Consider the following 19,868-nt stretch of genomic DNA (forward strand, 5'->3'; position numbering starts at 1 on the left):
GTGGGTGCATCTACCCCTGGTGACTTATTGTTTTCAACTCCTTCAGTTGTTTCTCTGTGCCATGGATGCTTATTACTATGTTGTCCATATGGGAGTCTGTTGGATGGTCAAAGGTCAAAGGATAATGTAATATTTTGATGTTATGTATCATGAAACTGAGAGAGTCAAAATGTTTCAATCTTTGTTTGATTTGGATCTTTATTGCTTTAAATGATAGGAATGAAAAAAAAAACTAGTTACTTCAGAAATCAGTTATTTTGAGCAGTTTTAACAGTCTGGCCGAACTGGCATTGAAAAAAACTGATATAACTGAAAACCAGCTGTTTCAGCAATAGCCGCCCTCCCTACTCAGTGGATTAGATGGTAAATTGCAGACTACAAAAAGAAGGGCTCCATGTTCAATACTCTGTTGGCCATAGGATTTTTTTTTCTGTCATGCCAAACAACAAGGAAATGTCAAGTTGCATAGTCTTTTGCGGTACATGTTAACATATTAAGTCGCTCTTTATTTGGCTGGATAAGTCTGGTTGCTGCCGAGAGGAAAGTGAAGGCATACCACCAACAACAGATAAGTGCCTTGTAAAGCACTCCCAAGCAGCATTATAAATGTACAGTAGAACCTTGATAATCCAGCCCCAGACGGTCCGAGTCCCCGTTTAGTCCAAATATCCCACTTCCGGTGTTAGTTTACGTATACGGGTCACCGCTGCAGTCAGCACCAGACTTCTCGACGGCTCACCATCTGCGATACGGATCAGTAGGCAGATGAACGCTGCTAGGTGCGACCATTTTTAGTACAAAGTAGCTCGTTTCTAACTCGATCGAGCAGAGTAGAGCAATTAAATGAAACAACAAGTTTACTGTTACCAGTCACCGTTTTATTTTCTTTTTTTTTTTTTCTTTTTCCACGACGCGTTTCGAAGGTTTAAACCTCTATCATCGGGTGGATTTACATTAGTTAGTATTACATATGTGTGTGTGTTGTGTTACGACATTTGGAGGAACTTGTGGCACTGCCTCCAGTGGTCACAGGTTCCTTTTTCTGTCATAAGACTTCACATGTATACTGCCACATTTGTAAACAAATATGGCGTCTACAAATGTGGCAGTATACATGTGAAGTCTTATGACAGAAAAAGGAACCTGTGACCACTGGAGGCAGTGCCACAAGTTCCTCCAAATGTCGTAACACAACACACACACATATATAATACTAACTAATGTAAATCCATCCGATGATGGAGGTTTAAACCTTCGAAACGCGTCGTGGAAAAAGAAAAAAAAATAAAAAAAGAAAAAAAAAGAAAATAAAATGGTGACTGGTAACAGTAAACTTGTTGTTTCATTTAATGTCAATAACAGTCACGGTAAAGCCTAACCTAAAAATGTTCGCATTTAAAGAGTAGAGCAAGTCGAGAGATGCTCCACAGCTCTCCATTGATACACATCTAGACAGTGACAAGCCAAGTGACTATCTTTTCCTGTCTTTTCCTCATAGTATATTTATTAAATTTTGTGCCAGTTTCCATTTACGAGATATAAGCTTGTATTCTGTAAGCGTAAATTCGGGCAGTCTGTAGTGTAGTTTTCATTTCTTCTGAACAGCCAGCTACATAGCTCACTGAGGCATCAGCACCCATTGGTGACACATCAGGAGGAAGCAAGTTGTACGAGGTGCATTCAAGTTCTAAGGTCTCCGATTTTTTTTCTCCGGACTGGAAAGAGAGAGAAACATGCGCATTGTTTTAAAATGAGGCCGCGTTCATTGTCAATACGTCCCAGAGATGGCAGCACTGTACGGCAGATGGAATTTTACCGCCAGCGGCGAGAATGAGAACTGTTTTAAATACTTAAAATGGCGACTTTTCCTTACTTGGACAGCATGCAATCATTCGTTTTCTGAATTTGCGTGGTGTGAAACCAACTGAAATTCATAGACAGTTGAAGGAGACATGTGGTGATGGAGTTACGGATGTGTCGAAAGTGCGTTCGTGGGTGCGACAGTTTAATGAAGGCAGAACATCGTGTGACAACAAACCGAAACAGTCTCGGGCTCACACAAGCCGGTCTGACGACACGATCGAGAAAGTGGAGAGAATTGTTTTCGGGGATCGCCGAATGAACAGCTCGCCTCCAGAGTTGGCATTTCTGTGGGTTCTGTGCACACACTACTGCATGACGACCTGAAAATGCGAAAAGTGTCATCCAGGTGGGTGCCACGAATGCTGACTGACGACCACACGGCTGCCCGTGTGACACGTTGCCGAGCAATGTTGATGCGCGACGACAGCACGAATGGGACTTTCTTTTCGTCGGTTGTGACAATGGATGAGATGTGGATACCATTTTTCAATCCAGAAACAAAGCGCCAGTCAGCTCAATGGACGCACACAGATTCACAGCCACCAAAAAAATTACAAGTAACCGCCAGTGCTGAAAAAATGACGGTGTCCACGTTCTGGGACAGCGAGTGCGTAATCTTTACCCATTGCATTCCAAAGGGCACTACGGTAACAGGTGCATCCTACAAAAATGTTTTGAAGAACAAATTCCTTCCTGCACTGCAACCAAAACGTCCGGGAAGGGCTGCACGTGTGCTGTTTCACCGAGACAACGCACCCGCACATCGAGCTAATGTACACAACAGTTTCATCGTGATAACAACTTTGAAGTGATTCCTCATGCTCCCTACTCATCTGACCCGGCTCCTAGTGACTTTCGGCTTTTTCCAACAACGAAAGACACTCTCCGTGGCAGCACATTCACCAGCCATGCTACTATGCCTCAGCGATTTTCCAGTGGTCAAAACACACTTCTAAAGAAGCCTTCGCTGCTGCCATGGAATCATGGCGTCAGTGTTGTGAAAAATGTGTACGTCTGCAGGGCGATTACGTCGAGAAGTAACGCCAGTTTCATCGATTTCGGGTGAGTAGTTAATTAGAAAAAAAAATGGAGGCCTCAGAACTTGAATGCACCTCGTATATCTAGGATTCTGCCTGCTATTACAGTTTATTTCTTCAGTTAGCCTTGCTAGGATGGGTAGGATGTGTGCATGCTGTGTATGGATGCAGGAGGAGCTAGTGACAGTTCACAGACAGCTGACTGCTCTCTCGACTTCGGTCACTCACCTTCAGGCTGTTGCCTCGGGGTATAGCGGCGGCGAAGAATCTCGCATGTCACACGGGCCTCCTCAGGTGTCACCTGTTTTGCCCACAGGCTCTGTTACCGAGGCACCTCCTAGAGTACCTGACGCAGTGGATCTGCCCTCACAACACAGTGGAGGGCAAGTGGTAACACATTAATGTTGCTCGAGGCACAGGGCCAATGTGGAGACTGGTCCATTCACCCTTTGAGTGGGCAGGCGGCCACTCCTTCAGCACAATCTGAAGAGGCACACATACGCAGCGATTTACTACTTATCAGCAGCTCCAATGCTAGGCAGGTTATGGAGCCATGTAGGCAGAAGCATTCAGGACTGAAAAACAGGCCAATGTGCACTCGGTATGTCTGCCAGAGGGCCTCATCTGAGATGTGCCGGCAGCTTCGTCTGCAGGTATCGAGCTTGCAGGGTGCAGTCATCTGTCAGACGTGGCTCGTGTCGGCACCGACGACACTTGCTGCGTGGCTTCCGAGGCCGTCCTTAGTTCGTACGCATGGCTGGCAGAAGTGGTAAGCCTGCCAACCTCACACGCAGGGTGTAGCCAGAGCTCGCAATTTGCAGCAGTGTTCCCAAAGTTGATCAGAGTCCTTCGGTTTGGAGCCAAGTGAAACGTTTCAACCAAAGGCTTCCTCGACTCTGTGATGGTTTTCTCGGCTGCACATTTCTTGATCTGTACTCATACAGTGGAGTACTTGTAGACTTCATGTGAGAGTTTTGTAGGATAGATGGTAGTTTGAGATACTTTTATGAACACTCACCAGCTGGTATGCAACAAGAGAAGTCTGACCATATTCAGGGAAAACAGTTTGACTGTCAAAATTTTATCAGTAAACTGTCAAAGTATTCGGAGCAGAGTTCCTGAATTTATTGCCCTCCAGGAACATTCTCATACTCAAATTATTTTCGGGATCAAGAGCAGGAAGTCAAAAGCAATGAGATATTTAGTGGGCCATCAACAGATTAGAGGCCGTACGAGTGGGAGTATTCACTGCAGTTGACAAAACATTGTCTCTACTGAGGTCGAAGCTGACTGTGACAGTGAAGTTATCTGGTCATGTGAAACAGGTCCAGGTGAAACCGAGCTAATTGTTGGATGTTTTTACCAGCCACCTGATTCTGCTCTGACAGTTCTAGAGTCATCCAAGGATTGTGGGGGATCAGCAGTGCTTAAATTACGTACCGAGCATAGACTGGTATATCTATGAATTTATAGGAGGGGGTACAGACAGTCATGCGAAGCACCTTTGAACACGCATCCTGAAAACTACCTCGAGCAGCTAGTTCGGCAGCCCACGTGCAATGGATGTATCTCAGACCTTATAACTACAAATAGGCCGGACCTTATCAACAATGTCAATATAGAAACAGGGATTAATGATCATGATGCCATTGTAGCAACTATGGTTATGAAAATTTTTAAATCAGTTAAGAAGGCTAGGAGAGTGTTTATGCTAGAAAGACCAGATAAGCAGTTGTTGTGATCTCACTTAGACAGTGGACTGACACAACTTAGTTCCAGTAAGACGAATGCAGGGGAATTACGGGCAAAGTTTAAGCAGATTGTAAAACACAGTCTGGAGAATTATGTGCTCAGTAAGTGCATTAAGGATAGAAAAGAACCATCATGACTTCATAATGAGATTCAGAAAATGATGAAGAAGCAGAGGCTGTAGCACTTGTACGAAAGCAGCCTACTCATGCCGCATAGAATTCATATGCTTTCCATTGTGTGCCAGCCTAGTCCGCTGTAACTAGCTATAACGTCATGAACGTTGCTCAATACCTTAAAAGTAAAGTAAATAATGTGAAAAGTTAATAACACGTCAGGAGTGATGCTAAAATGATAATGTGTTAAGTTTCAGTTTAGTAACTTTAACAGCCTCCCACCATGAACCTTGCCGCTGGTGGGGGAGGCTTGCGTGCCTCAGCGATACAGATGGCCGTACCATAGGTGCAACCGCAACAGAGGGGTATCTGTTGAGAGGCCAGACAAACGTGTGGTTCCTGAAGAGGGGCAGCAGCCTTTTCAGTAGTTGCAAGGGCAACAGTCTGGATGATTGGCTGATCTGCCCTTCTACTTTGTTGTTGTCTTCAGTCCTGGGACTGGTTTGATGCAGCTCTCCATGCTACTCTATCCTGTGCAAGCTTCTTCATCTCCCAGTCCTTACTGCAACCTACATGCTTCTGAATCTGCTTAGTGTATTCATCTCTTGGTCTACCTCTACGATTTTTAGCCTCCACGCTGCCCTCCAATGCTAAATTTGTGATCCCTTGTAACACTAACCAAAACGGCCTTGCTGTGCTGGTACTGCGAACGGCTGAAAGTAAGGGGAAACTACAGCCGTAATTTTTCCCCCGAGGGCATGCAGCTTTACTGTATGGTTAAATGATGATGGCTTCCTCTTGGGTAAAATATTCCGGAGGTAAATTAGTCCCCCATTCGGATCTCCGGGCGGGGACTACTCAAGAGGACGTCATTATCAGGAGAAAGAAAACTGGCATTCTACGGATCGGAGCGTGGAATGTCAGATCCCTTAATCGGGCAGGTAGGTTAGAAAATTTAAAAAGGGAAATGGATAGGTTAGTGAAGTTCAGTGGCAGGAGGAACAAGACTTTTGGTCAGGTGAATACAGGATTATAAATACTAAATCAAATAGGGGTAATGCAGGAGTAGGTTTAATAATGAATAAAAAAAATAGGAGTGCAGGTAAGCTACTACAAACAGCATAGTGAACGCATTATTGTGCCCAAGACAGACACAAAGCCCATGCCTACTACATTAGTACAAGTTTATATGCCAACTAGCTCTGCAGATGATGAAGAAATTGATGATATGTATCATGAGATAAAAGAAATTATTCAGGTAGTGAAGGGAGACGAAAATTTAATAGTCATGGGTGACTGGAATTCGAGAGTAGGAAAAGGGAGAGAATGAAACATAGTAGGTGAATATGGATTGGGGGTAAGAAATGAAAGAGAAGCCATCTGGTAGAATTTTGCACAGAGCAAAACTTAATCATAGCTATCACTTGGTTCAATAATGATAAAAGAAGGCTGTATACATGGAAGAATCCTGGAGATACTGGAAGGTATCAGATAGATTATATAATGGTAAGACAGAGATTCAGGAACCAGGTTTTAAATTGTAAGACATTTCCAGGGGCAGATGTGGACTCTGATCACAATCTATTGGTTATGAACTGTAGATTAAAACTGAAGAAACTGCAAAAAGGTGGGAATTTAAGGAGATGGGACCTGGATAAACTGACTAAACCAGAGGTTGTACAGAGTTTCAGAGAGAGCATAATGGAACAATTGACAGGAATGGGGGAAAGAAATACAGAAGAAGAAGAATGGGTAGCTCTGAAGGATGAAGTAGTGAAGGCAGCAGAGGTTCAAGTAGGTAAAAAGATGAGGGCTAGTAGAAATCCTTGGGTAACAGAAGAAATATTGAATTTAATTGATGAAAGGAGAAAATACAAAAATGCAGTAAATGAAGCAGGTAAAAAGAAATACAAACATCTAAAAAATGAGATCAACAGGAAGTGCAAAATGGTAAGCAGGGATGGCTGGAGGACAAATGTAAGGATGTGTAGGCTTATCTTACTAGGGATAAGATAGATACTGCCCAAAGGAAAACTAAAGAGACTTTTGGAGAAAAGAGAACCACTTGTATGAATATCAAGAGCTCAGATGGCAACCCAGTTCTAAGCAAAGAAGGGAAGGCAGAAAGGTGGAAGGAGTATATAGAGGGTTTATACAAGGGCGATGTACTTGAGGACAATATTATGGAAATGGAAGAGGATGTACATGAAGATGAAATGGGAGATACGATACTGCGTGAAGAGTTTGACAGAGCACTGAAAGACCTGAGTCAAAACAAGGCCCCGGGAGTAGACAACATTCCATTGGAACTACAGACGGCCTTGGGAGAGCCAGTCCTGACAAAACTCTACCATCTGGTGAGCAAGATGTATGAGACAAGCGAAATAACCTCAAGACTTCAAGAAGAATATAATAATTCCAATCCCAAAGTAAGCAGGTGTTGACAGATGTGAAAATTACCGAACTATCAGTTTAATAAGTCACAGCTGCAAAATACTAATGCGAATTCTTTACAGACGAATGGAAAAACTGGTAGAAGCCGACCTTGGGGAAGATCAATTTGGATTCCGTAGAAATGTTGGAACACGTGAGGCAATACTGACCTTACGACTTATCTTAGAAGAAAGATTAAGGAAAGGCAAACCTACGTTTCTAGCATTTGTAGACTTAGAGAAAGCTTTTGACAATGTTGACTGGAATACTCTCTTCCGAATTCTAAAGGTGGCAGGGGTAAAATACAGGGAGCGAAAGGCTATTTACAATTTGTACAGAAAGCAGATGGCAGTTGTAAGAGTCGAGGGGCATGAAAGGGAAGCGGTGGTTGGGAAAGGAGTGAGACAGGGTTGTAGCCTCTCCCCAATGTTATTCAATCTGTACATTGAGCAAACAGTGCAGGAAAAAAAAGGAAAATTCGGAGTAGGTATTAAAATCCATGGAGAAGAAATAAAAACCTTGAGGCCTGCCGATGTGATTGTAATTCTGTCAGAGACAGCAAAGGACTTGGAAGAGCAGTTGAATGGAATGGACAGTGTCTTGAAAGGAGAATATAAGATGAACATCAACAAAAGCAAAATGAGGATAATGGAATGTAGTCGAATTATGTCGGGTGATGCTGAGGGAATTAGATTGGGAAGTGAGACACTTAAAGTAGTAAAGGAGTTTTGCTATTTGGGGAGCAAAATAGCTGAAGATGGTCGAAGTAGAGAGGATATAAAATGTAGACTGGCAATGGCAAGGAAAGCGTTTCTGAAGAAGAGGAATTTGCTACATCGAGTATATATTTAAGTGTTAGGAAGTCATTTCTGAAAGTATTTGTATGGAGTGTCGCCATGTACGGAAGTGAAACGTGGACGATAAATAGTTTAGACAAGAAGAGAATAGAAGCTTTCGAAATGTGGTGCTACAGAAGAATGGTGAAGATTAAATGGCTAGATCACATAACTAATGAGGAGGCGTTGAATAGGATTGGGGAGAAGAGAAGTGTGTGGCACAACTTGACTAGGAGAAGGGCTCGGTTGGTAGGACATGTTTTGAGGCATCAAGGGATGACCAATTTGGTACTGGAGGGCAGCGTGGAGTGTAAAAACTGTAAAGGGAGACCAAGAGATGAATACACCAAGGAGATTCAGAAGGATGTAGGTTGCAGTAGGTACTGGGAGATGAAGAAGCTTGCACAGGATAGAGTAGCATGGAGAGCTGCATCAAACCAGTCTCTGGACTGAAGACCACAACAACAACAACTATAACAGTTTTCAAAATTTGGACTTTTATGTAAAAATCATCGGCACAACAGGAAGGAGCTAGAAACTTCAAAATTTATATTCAGATTCCTTTTTCATTCTAATTTAATGGAAACAGCATGCTGGATCTCTCAAACTAATATTTTGGTTGAAATTCATGATGTCCTGTTTTTGTGCCCAGAAGTACGGAAGCAAGAGATTAAGTAAGTGATTAGATAAAGCTAGGATGTTTAGATTTAGGTAGAATGGAGATATGTTATAATAACAAAGATGTGAGAAGTTTCCAAAGGTAGCTATAAAACTACAGCTGTAGCGTCTCTCCAAAGGGCAAGTTCAGAGCTCATCTATTGCGTGCAGTGCAACTAAAAAAATTCTCTCGCCAAAAGTATTTAACCTAGCCACATCAGAGTTTTATTACAGATACTTACCTGTGAGCTGATTGCACATTTAAATTGAGCACTTCATCGGCCTTCAACAAATGAAGCAGTTAATTATTTAGTAACTTGAAGTGGTGCCCTACTAGCCCCAGCGGCTAGTCAGGAAGGCAAATTTTGTCAGCTGCACCTTCGGCGGCCTGCACTGCAGCTATATAAATAAGAGCACTGTGAGCTAAGGCCAGGCCACAGTTCTCTTCTAGATTCATATCAACGTGCACTCCGTGTCGGAAGCCATGTCGCGCCTGTGCAGTTGTAAGGAACAGCATCAGATGCCATATTGCGTAACTCGGAATGCACGTAACGATGAGTTCGCATTGAGGTAAAGTGTTAACTGCGGAACGACCTCAGTGATTTATTCTCAATTTGCGTATGTCGTATTTTCACGTGTCACCACAGAACAGACCTCCTATCATTACTAGTGTGGCGTTTGGTGAGTATTAACATCAAATTTTGGTGAGCATTCACTTTGAACATTTACATCAATAATGATTATTGAACAGTTTTGTTATCTAGAGATAATAGGATCCGTGCAATAGATGCTGAACAGCTCTGATAGTACAAGAGCTGATAGTAGCATTGCTTGGGTAAACTTTTGTCTGCAACTTTACGCTTTATTGTTTTCAGAATATAGTGAAAACTGTTATAGTAAGCTGCACTTTCCATGAATTCCAGACATCGTCCTAAATCCTTGGCATAATGAACTTCAATGATCAATAATTTTATTTCTCCATCAGAGCGGGAACAGTGAACTTTAATTACTGGCATCACGTTTTTGCTAATCACTTTCTGGTTGCCAACATTGTAGTTTGAGAGCCTGTATTGAGAACGGCAACAATAAAAAACTTCCACCCGCCACCCCACACTCTCTCAGTTTGAAAGAGAATGTGCAAATGACGACAAGTAAATGTTTACAGAGATTCATGCATCTGTGAAAAGATCTACGCACGAAGCTTACAACTACTACCACTGTCATACCTTAGCTAAGGACCTGGTGGAGGAAATGAGAAAATTCTAGTCCTATGAAAAATCACTAAGTGGATCTCTGGCTTCCATCCAGTGATTTGCTGACCAGTCTGGTGTGGCAACTGAAGACAGAAAAACAAAATGTGAAGTTTTAAATTTCACATTCAAGAAATTGTTCATGCAGGAGAATTGTACGTACAGTCCTTTGACCTTTGACCATCCAACAGACTCCCATATGGACAACATAGTAATAAGCATCCATGGCACAGAGAAACAACTGAAGGAGTTGAAAACAATAAGTCACCAGGGGTAGATGCACCCACAATTCAGTTTCTCAAAGAGTACACTGTGGCACTGGCCACTAACTTAGCTTGCATTTATCACAAATCTCTTGCCTATCGCAAAGTCCCAAGTGACTGAAATAAGGCACAGGTGACTTCTGTGTATACGAAGGACAAAAGAACGGACCTGTAAAATTACAGGCCAATGTATGTAACATAGGTTTGCTGCAGAATCCTTGAACATATTACCACTTCGAATATAATAAATTTTCTTGAGACCGAAAAGCCTGTGTCCACAAATCAGCATGGTTTTAGAAAGCATCACTCATGTGAAACTCAGCTTGCCCTTTTCTCATATGATATACAGGGTTATTACAAATGATTGAAGCTATTTCACAGCTCTACAATAACTTTATTATTTGAGATATTTTCACAATGCTTTGCACACACACATACAAAAACTCAAAAAGTTTTTTTAGGCATTCACAAATGTTCGATATGCGCCCCTTTAGTGATTAGGCAGGCATCAAGCCGATAATCGAGTTCCTCCCACACTCGGCGCAGCATGTCCCCATCAATGAGTTCGAAAGCATCGTTGATGCGAGCTCACAGTTCTGGCACGTTTCTCGGTAGAGGAGGTTTAAACACTGAATCTTTCACATAACTCCACAAAAAGAAATCGCACGGGGTTAAGTCGGGAGAGCGTGGAGGCCGTGACACGAATTGCTGATCGTGATCTCCACCACGACCGATCCACCGGTTTTCCAATCTCCTGTTTAAGAAATGCCGAACATCATGATGGAAGTGCGGTGGAGCACCATCCCGTTGAAAGATGAAGTCGGCGCTGTCGGTCTCCAGTTGTGGCATGAGCCAATTTCCGCGGGCTACGCGTGAAACTTGCCCGCAGGTGTTCAACCGTTTCTTCGTTCACTGCGGGCCGACCCGTTTATTTCCCCTTACAGAGGCATCCAGAAGCTTTAAACTGCGCATACCATCGCCGAATGGAGTTAGCAGTTGGTGGATCTTTGTTGAACTTCGTCCTGAAGTGTCGTTGCACTGTTATGACTGACTGATGTGAGAGCATTTCAAGCACGACATACGCTTTCTCGGCTCCTGTCGCCATTTTGTCTCACTGCGCTCTCGAGCGCTCTGGCGGCAGAAACCTGAAGTGCGGCTTTAGCTGAACAAAACTTTATGAGTTTTTCTACGTATCTGCAGTGTGTCGTGACCATATGTCAATGAATGGAGCTACAGTGAATTTATGAAATCGCTGCAATCATTTGTAATAGCCCTGTAGTGTGAATTATGGATGAAGGGAAACAAGCAAATTTCATATTTCTAAATTTCCAGAAAGTTTTTGACACGGTGCCTCACTGCAGGCTGTCAAAAAATGTACGAGCATATGGAATATGTTCACAGATATGAGGGTGTCTCAAAGACTTCGTAGTTGTACACAAGGACCCAGAATGTCATCCTCGATGGCGAGATGAGCGCATAATCAGGAGTATCCCGGGGACGTGTGGTAGGACCACTATTATTCTCTGTATACATAAATGATTTGGCGGCCAGGATAGGCAGCAATCTGCAGTTGTTTGCTGATGATGCCGTGATGTACGGTAAGGTGTCATCATTGAGTGGCTGCAGGAGGATACAAGATGACTTAGACGAAATTTCTAGTTGGTGTGATGAATGGTAGCTAGCTCTAAATGTAGAAAAATGTAAGTTAATGTAGGTAAGTATGAAAAACAAACTTGCAAAGTTTGGGCACAGCATTAACAGTGTCCTGCTTGACACAGTCACGTCATTAAGATCGTACCTTGCTGACAGGAGACAATGTGTTAAGTTGTATCATACAACCGGGGGACTTACACAAACAGTAAAATCATCTTATAAAATTCTTAAATGTGGAGTCCCTCAGGGAAGTATTATTGGGCCTTTTCTGTTCACTGTGTACATCAATGATATAATAATTCCAAAAAATGCAGACCTCATGAATTATGCCGACGACACGTTCTTCATAAGCTGGGGCCCTACAAAACAGCTAGCGGTGCAAAATAATACGAAGAACACTAGGCTCATCACAGAATATATGACTAAAAATAAATTGGCATTAAATAAGGAAAAGACAAGTCTAATGGAGTTTATACTAAATTACAAATCAAGACAATGGATACTGAGCCAGAGTTATCAATTGAAACAATTGACAAACATAAATTCCTGTGTATTATAGTTGATGAACATCTTACACGGAAGGAGCATATCAGCTACATCTGTAAAAAAATTTCGTGTAATACCTACCTGTTAAAACGCCTTTCTAGCATAATAGTATCACCAGTCTTAAGACAAATCTATTTTGGTATTATACACTCCCACCTACAGTACGGTATTGAGATTTGGGGTGGGGCACCAACAGTATACACAGATAGGGCTTTTAGAGCCCAGAAGAGAGTAATTAGGATAATAGCGAATATTAGTAGACGTCAATCCAGCAGAGAATACTTCATTAAGTATAATATACTAACAGTATATTCATTATATGTTCTAAGGACTATACTGTTTGTAAAAGAAAATATGGAGCACAGTATAATAAATAGTGATATCCATAGTTATAATGCAAGGAAGAAAGAGGATTACCACATAAAATCCAGAAATAAAAAAGCAACCGATCATAATCCATTTTCTGCTGGATGATTTTTTTACAACAGACTGCCAAATACCATAAAAATGTTAAAAGGAAACATATTTAAAATAAAGTTAAAGCAGCTGTTAATTGCTACATGTTTGTACTCCATCAAGGAGTTTTAATGTTGTATGTACTTTATTTCTACTACTAAACAATTATTATTGTTCATGTATGTACTGACTGACTATATCCACGACTGTGAAAGTTAATATGGACAAATAAACCATTATATTATATTTAAATATCTGAGTATAACACTGCAGAACGATATGAAATGGAACAAGAGTGTGAGAATTGTGGTAGAAAAGGTGACTTGACTTTGGTTTATTGGAACAATTCTACGAAAGTGTGGTTAATCTGTAAAGTGGACAACATATAGGATGCTAGTGTGACCTATTCTCGAGCCCTGCTCGAGCAGCTGAGATCTGTACCAGCTCCACAAACACCACTCATGTATTATGGAGATGCTTCGGAAACTCAAATGGCAATCCCTGGAGGGAAAGCGATTTTCTTTTTGAGGAACAGTATGGGGAAAATTTAGAGAACCAGCATTTGAAGCTGACTGCAGAACGATGGTACTGCCACCAACATACACTGTATGTAAGTATCACGAAAATACGATATGAGAAATCAGGGCTTATAACGAGGCATACAGACAGATTTTCCCCTCGTGCTACTTGCAATTGGAACAGGAAAGGAAAATTACTAGTTGTGGTATTGGGTACCCTCAGCCACGCGCCGTAAGGTGGACTGCGAAGTATCGATGTAGATCTAGAACTAGATGTAGAGACGAACAATTAGATATGGGACATTTGTGTTCTAACAAGTCATGAAACTACCTCAAACTGGTTACATGTGTTCCAAACTGTTCTTGCACTTGGTTCTGGCTGTTCAGCATCCACAACCGGTAATCAAAAAGTATTTTATAGTTACGTAAATTACATTGTATGAAATAGGTACGTCTTTTCAGGTAACAAAAGAGCATATCAACTCACTTCATTATATCGATGAACAGCAGAAGACATACTTATAACAAGGCAAGTTTTTTTTGTTATTCATATATTTTTTGGTTTCATCGACTTGATTTAGCAGCTAACTTTCAATAATTCACTTAATTTTTAGTGTAAGAAAATTCATATAAAACGATTTTCATGTATCTTTCATATACAAAACATTACATTTTAAGTTTGGTTGTTTCCAGTTTGCATTACCTGCTAGTTTGGTTTCTTTGTCTACAAGACACTTGTAAATGTGGACGGTACTCTTGGTGCTTCCGCATCTTCCTCGAAGGGAAAAAAGAACGAAGTACGCGCAGTAGGTAAAACTGCTCAATTTGTTCTTTTAAACGGACCTACATTGTTTTGTGGTGCGAGGTTTAATTTTTCTCTAATGAAAACTTCATCTTCTTCGGGTTCGGGTAATGGATGGATAACTGTTGCTTTCGTTGCCTGTAACAGTGCAGGGAGGGCTGGTTTGGAATCCTTTGAAACCCGTGAAATTTTGGCCTACCGTACTATACCTATATCAGAGATTATTATCTCTGGTGAGGGTTCCTACATAATGCCACATGGGAGTTTGTCTTTGACTTGTCGTAGACGTCTTAAGATAAACTCTGATTCGAATCTTCATTTATGGGTTAAGGCCAGTGGGTCACCTTCTTTGGAAGATTGTCGCATTGTGGGCGATTGTACAGTGTATAACCATTGAAGCAGTTCTCTACACATCGTCATCGATTGTTTCGCAATTGTTGCTTGCATTAGCTTGTTATTTCTTCACTGCCTAATTATTACACGTTTGCCTGTTTGTTGCATCTGCTCGTAACAAACAAAACATCGTCCGTGAGCAGTCTGTACTCAGGGCCAGTTTTCCGTGCACCATCCTATATTATCTCCCTGCGATCAGCCACACAAGGCTACGGTTGGCTAAACGAGAGGTTCTGCAGAATCACAGAAATTACTTCTAAAAGTGTGTAAGAATTCTGTAATTAATAAAAACTCTGTACTCCAGGGGGGACGCAAGAGCCCCCTCTTGGTGCCCTCCATCCTTCAGTCACCTACACTACTAGTTTTCAGTTTCTCATAAGAACCACGTATCGGGCACAATGAACGGTGAATGAGTAAAAGTGAACAGTTCCCAAAAAAGAACGATCAGCAGTGAACTAGTTCCCAAGGATGAACGAGTTTGCCCATCTCTAGTGGCTACTGCCTAAAGGCAGTACTTCACGCAAGAACACACAACTTCGGACCTCAAACGACAGGTGACAACTAGTGTAAATCGCCAACAAGAGTCTGGCCGGCTCACCTTGTGGCTTCTTGTTCCTGGAGCAGGCGGCAACCGCGGCCTCCGCCCTCGAGAAGTCGTACCTGCGCTTCCGCAGGTTCTCCTGCAGTTCGCGGTGTAGCGCGTTCGTCGTGCCCTGTCGAGGGTCTGACGCATACTTCAACATCTTCTCGGCATCCACCATATTCTTTCCGTCTGTCGTCAGGTGCGCCCCACCGAACCTGAGAAACAAAGACGAACTGGTCCAATTCGGTGCCACTATCTCTTATCTTGTAGCCGTAGAGCTGCAGTGCGTAGTTGAACAACAAGTGGACCTTGTAAAGGTCAAGCTAGACATATATGAAAAGACTGGATATCGTGTAGAACAAAGTGGGAATTATATCAAAACATTAGAAGTAGTCACAATCAGGCTACAGCTGCCCATTACAAACAATATTCTGAGGTGCTTAAAATGCTATTAGGATGGCAAAGAGTATGTGGTGAGTAAATAGAATAGCAAATTCACATGATAAAATCAAAACCATATGGTTAGTTGTGAAGGAAGTATTTGATCAGCAGCATAAGTTCAACGATATACAGTCAGTTCGTAGTAAAAATATTTCTGTTACTGATAAATCAGATATATGTTCAGTATTTAACAATAATTTTCTCAGCATTGCTGGTGAATTAAATAAAAAATTTAGTTTCTATGGGGAACCATATAACTCTCTTGGCAAATGCCTATCTGAGAATCATGTCTGAAATACTCCTCTGTGATACACACAAGGGGAAGATTGAGTCAATAATTAAATCACTGAGGACTAAGGACTCTCACGGATATGATGGAGTGCCTAGCAGGATATTAAAGTACTGTGCTGAACATGTTAGTCCTGTAATTAGCCATATTTGTAATTTTTCCATTAGGAACGGTCAGTTTCCTGAACAATTAAAGCACTCAGTAGTAATGCTGTTGTATAAAAAGGGAGAAAGGGATAATGTAGACAATTTTAGACCTACTTCTATGCCACCAGTGTTTGCTAAAGTTATGAAAGACTGCGTATGTAAGGATAATTGATCATTTTATATCACACGATTTGCTATCAGATGTAGAGTTCGGCTATAGAAGTCATTTCACTACTGAAAATGCTATATTCTCTTTTCTCTGTGATGTACTGTATGGGTTAAACAGATAGTTTCGAATGCTAGGCCTATTTTTTGATATAACTAAAGCGTTTGATTGTGTTGATCACAAGATATTGCTCCAGAAGTTGGACCATTACAGAATACGAGTAGCAGCTCACAATGTTGAGAATGGCTGTGATGTTGGGTCTGAGTGGGGTACAGTCAAATGGGGGAGCCCCAGGAATCAGTGTTGGGGCCGCTCCTGTTCCTTATTTATATAAATGATATGCCCTCTAGTATTTCAGATGATTCTAAAATATTTCTGCTTGCTGATGACACTAGCTTGGTAGTAAATGATGATGTGTGCAACATTGGCTCGGTTTCAAACAGTGCAGTTCATGACATAAGTTCATGGTTTGTAGAAAATAAACTATTGCTCAATGACAGTAAGACTCAGTTTTTACAGTTTCTAACACACAATTGAACAAAACACGACATTCTAATTTCACAGGATGGGCATATGATTAGTGAAACTGAACAGCTCAATTTTCTAGGTGTCCAGATAGGTAGTAGACTATTGTGGAAATTCAACGTCCAGGATCCTGTTCAAAGACTCAATGATGCCATTTTTACTATTCGAATGGCGTCCGAAGTAAGTGATCGTTTGACAATTAGGCTACTTTGCTTATTTTCATTTGTTTATGTCATATTATATATTTTGGGGTAACTCTTGCCATTCTGAAAGGAAATTTTTGGCTCAGAAACGGGCAGTTTGGGCAATAAGTGGTGTAAGTTTGCGAACCTCTTGTAAACCCCTGTTCACTAGTCTGGATATTTTGAAATTGCCATATATATATATATATAACAAAGATGAGGTGACTTACCGAACGAAAGCGCTGCCAGGTCGATAGACACACAAACAAACACAAACATACACACAAAATTCAAGCTTTCGCAACAAACTGTTGCTTCGTCAGGAAAGAGGGAAGGAGAGGGAAAGACAAAAGGTACACACTCGCGCACACACACACATATCCATCCGCACATACACAGACACAAGCAGACATGTCTGCGATATGTCTGCTTGTGTCTGTGTATGTGCGGATGGATGTGTGTGTGTGTGTGTGTGTGCGCGTGAGTGTGTACCTGTCCTTTTTTCCCCCTAAGGTAAGTCTTTCCGCTCCCGGGATTGGAATGACTCCTTACCCTCTCCCTTAAAACCCACATCCCTTCATCTTTCCCTCTTTCCTGACGAAGCAACAGTTTGTTGCGAAAGCTTGAATTTCGTGTGTAAGTTTGTGTGTCTATCGACCTGCCAGCACTTTCGTTCGGTAAGTCACATCATCTTTGTTTTTAGATATATTTTTTTCCCACGTGGAATGTTTCCCTATATATATATATATATATATATATATATATATATATATATATATATATATATAATAGAGGGAAACATTCCACGTGGGAAAAATATATCTAAAAAGAAAGATGATGAAACTTACCAAACAAAAGCGCTGGCAGGTCGATAGACACACAAACAAACACAAACATACACACAAAATTCTAGCTTTCGCAACCAATGGTTGCCTCGTCAGGAAAGAGGGAAGGAGAAGGAAAGACAAAAGGATATGGGTTTTAAGGGAGAGGGTAAAAAGTCATTCCAATCCCGGGAGCGGAAAGACTTACCTTAGGGGGAAAAAAGGACAGGTATACACTCGCACACACACACATATCCATCCACACATCATTTGTGGATGGATATGTGTGTGTGTGCGAGTGTATACCTGTCCTTTTTTCCCCCTAAGGTAAGTCTTTCCGCTCCCGGGATTGGAATGACTCCTTACCCTCTCCCTTAAAACCCATATCCTTTTGTCTTTCCTTCTCCTTCCCTCTTTCCTGACGAGGCAACCATTGGTTGCGAAAGCTAGACTTTTGTGTGTATGTTTGTGTTTGTTTGTGTGTCTATCGACCTGCCAGCGCTTTTGTTTGGTAAGTTTCATCATCTTTCTTTTTTTATATATATATATATATATATATATATATATATATATATATATATATATATATATATATATATATATATTTACTGTTGTTTCATTTTAACAACATCAGCTTATTCCCAAGAATAAGCAGCTTTCACTCAGTTAATACTCAGCAGAAATCCAACCTGCATTTCAATTGGACTTCCTCAACTCCAGTATACTGCTGCATCCATTTTCAATACGCTTCCACAAGAATTAAAAAATCTTAGCAGTAATCAATGTGATTTCAAATCGAATCTAAAAGAGTTTCTTCATGCTCACTCCTCCTATTCTGCCAAGGAGTTCCTTGAAATATTAAGCTGATTCTTATGCGATATTGTTGACTGCATTTACTGAAACTTATGGCTTGATTTTTTTTTGGGTTCATAAACATTTTATTTTTATCTTTTATTACTTCTATGTTGTAATTTCATGTACTGACACGTTCCATGACCTTGGAGATTTGCTCCTTAATTTGGTTTTATGAAACTTGACATGTAAATAAATAAATAAATAAACTGTTAGGCATTTACTATATTTACTTGAATATAAGACACGTTTTTTTCCCCCAGATTAATCATTGGGAATATATAGCATCATCTTATATCCACATATTAAATTATTGGTGCCTGGCAGTCAACATTATTATGATGTTTTGTAGAGTATATAGTGGTAGTCTTATGTTTCTATGGGTAAGCTTATGTTTAGAGATGTAACTTTGGCTACTGCAGTCACGTGCAGATTTATTTTGAAGAATCTGGAAGGGCAGGGTTCGGCAAACGATACTCACATTCCAACAGGCTCGAGATTTCCTGATACGCGGAAGCACCAGATACAGTATTGACTATGCTAGAACAATCGTGTGATACTGACTCGTGTGGTGCTAGTGCAAGTGAGAGCGCAAGAAGCTATGAACTAGCCACTACAACAGTCTGTTGCTCTGATCAAAATTTGATGGATCTGTGAAACACAGGAGCAGATAGCATTACAAACTTTTGTCGTATTTGAGCAGGTTTGCAATAAAAGTTCTCATATTATGTACGGATGCCACACACAAATTTTAATGCTGCTTTTTACGTAAAGGTACATTCACAGAGAGAAATGTTGTGACTCCAAAAAACGTTAGCCGATTCAAAAACAGATCGATATGAAAGACTGCAATGATTTACTAAGTGGATTATGCATGAGAAATTCAGTCACTGTTCATGTATTAGAACACCAGGTAAAAACACAACCAGTTTTTAGTCAACTTTAGAGCATGAAGGTGACACTTAGTTAAAATCAGAAGTAAAGTGAATCCAGGATGAAATGTCTAACAAAGGAAATAAATCACATTAAACTGACTGTAATGGTTACCACAAGAACAAGTTGCAGAGGAAAGACGCGTCAGTATCGACAGATGTCACCAGATTGCAGGACGAGCGAAAGTTCAAGAATGAAACTGGATCGTAATTGTGATCTTTTATTTGTGCATTCGTTGGTGTTGTTATGTATGACCTGCACCCAGACGATATTGCAGTCTGTGTTTCGCTGTTACTCAAGCTCAGCATTACAGAAGGGATGGAAAGTAAACAGTGACACCAGTTTGGCTGGGAGT

At 41.1% G+C, this 19,868-nt stretch overlaps 1 protein-coding gene across 1 annotated transcript in view; it reads right to left on the reverse strand.

Annotated features, from left to right (window-relative positions):
• LOC124720026 (tRNA-dihydrouridine(47) synthase [NAD(P)(+)]-like) overlaps positions 1-19,868 on the reverse strand; it is a 227,880-nt gene that overhangs the window by 126,332 nt on the left and 81,680 nt on the right. The window contains exon 4 of the mRNA XM_047245275.1: positions 15,171-15,370. Coding sequence (XP_047101231.1) covers positions 15,171-15,370 — 200 coding nt within the window. The remainder of the gene's footprint in view (positions 1-15,170; positions 15,371-19,868) is intronic.

This window comes from Schistocerca piceifrons, chromosome 11 (assembly GCF_021461385.2).
Source record: "Schistocerca piceifrons isolate TAMUIC-IGC-003096 chromosome 11, iqSchPice1.1, whole genome shotgun sequence".
NCBI lineage: Eukaryota > Metazoa > Arthropoda > Insecta > Orthoptera > Acrididae > Schistocerca > Schistocerca piceifrons.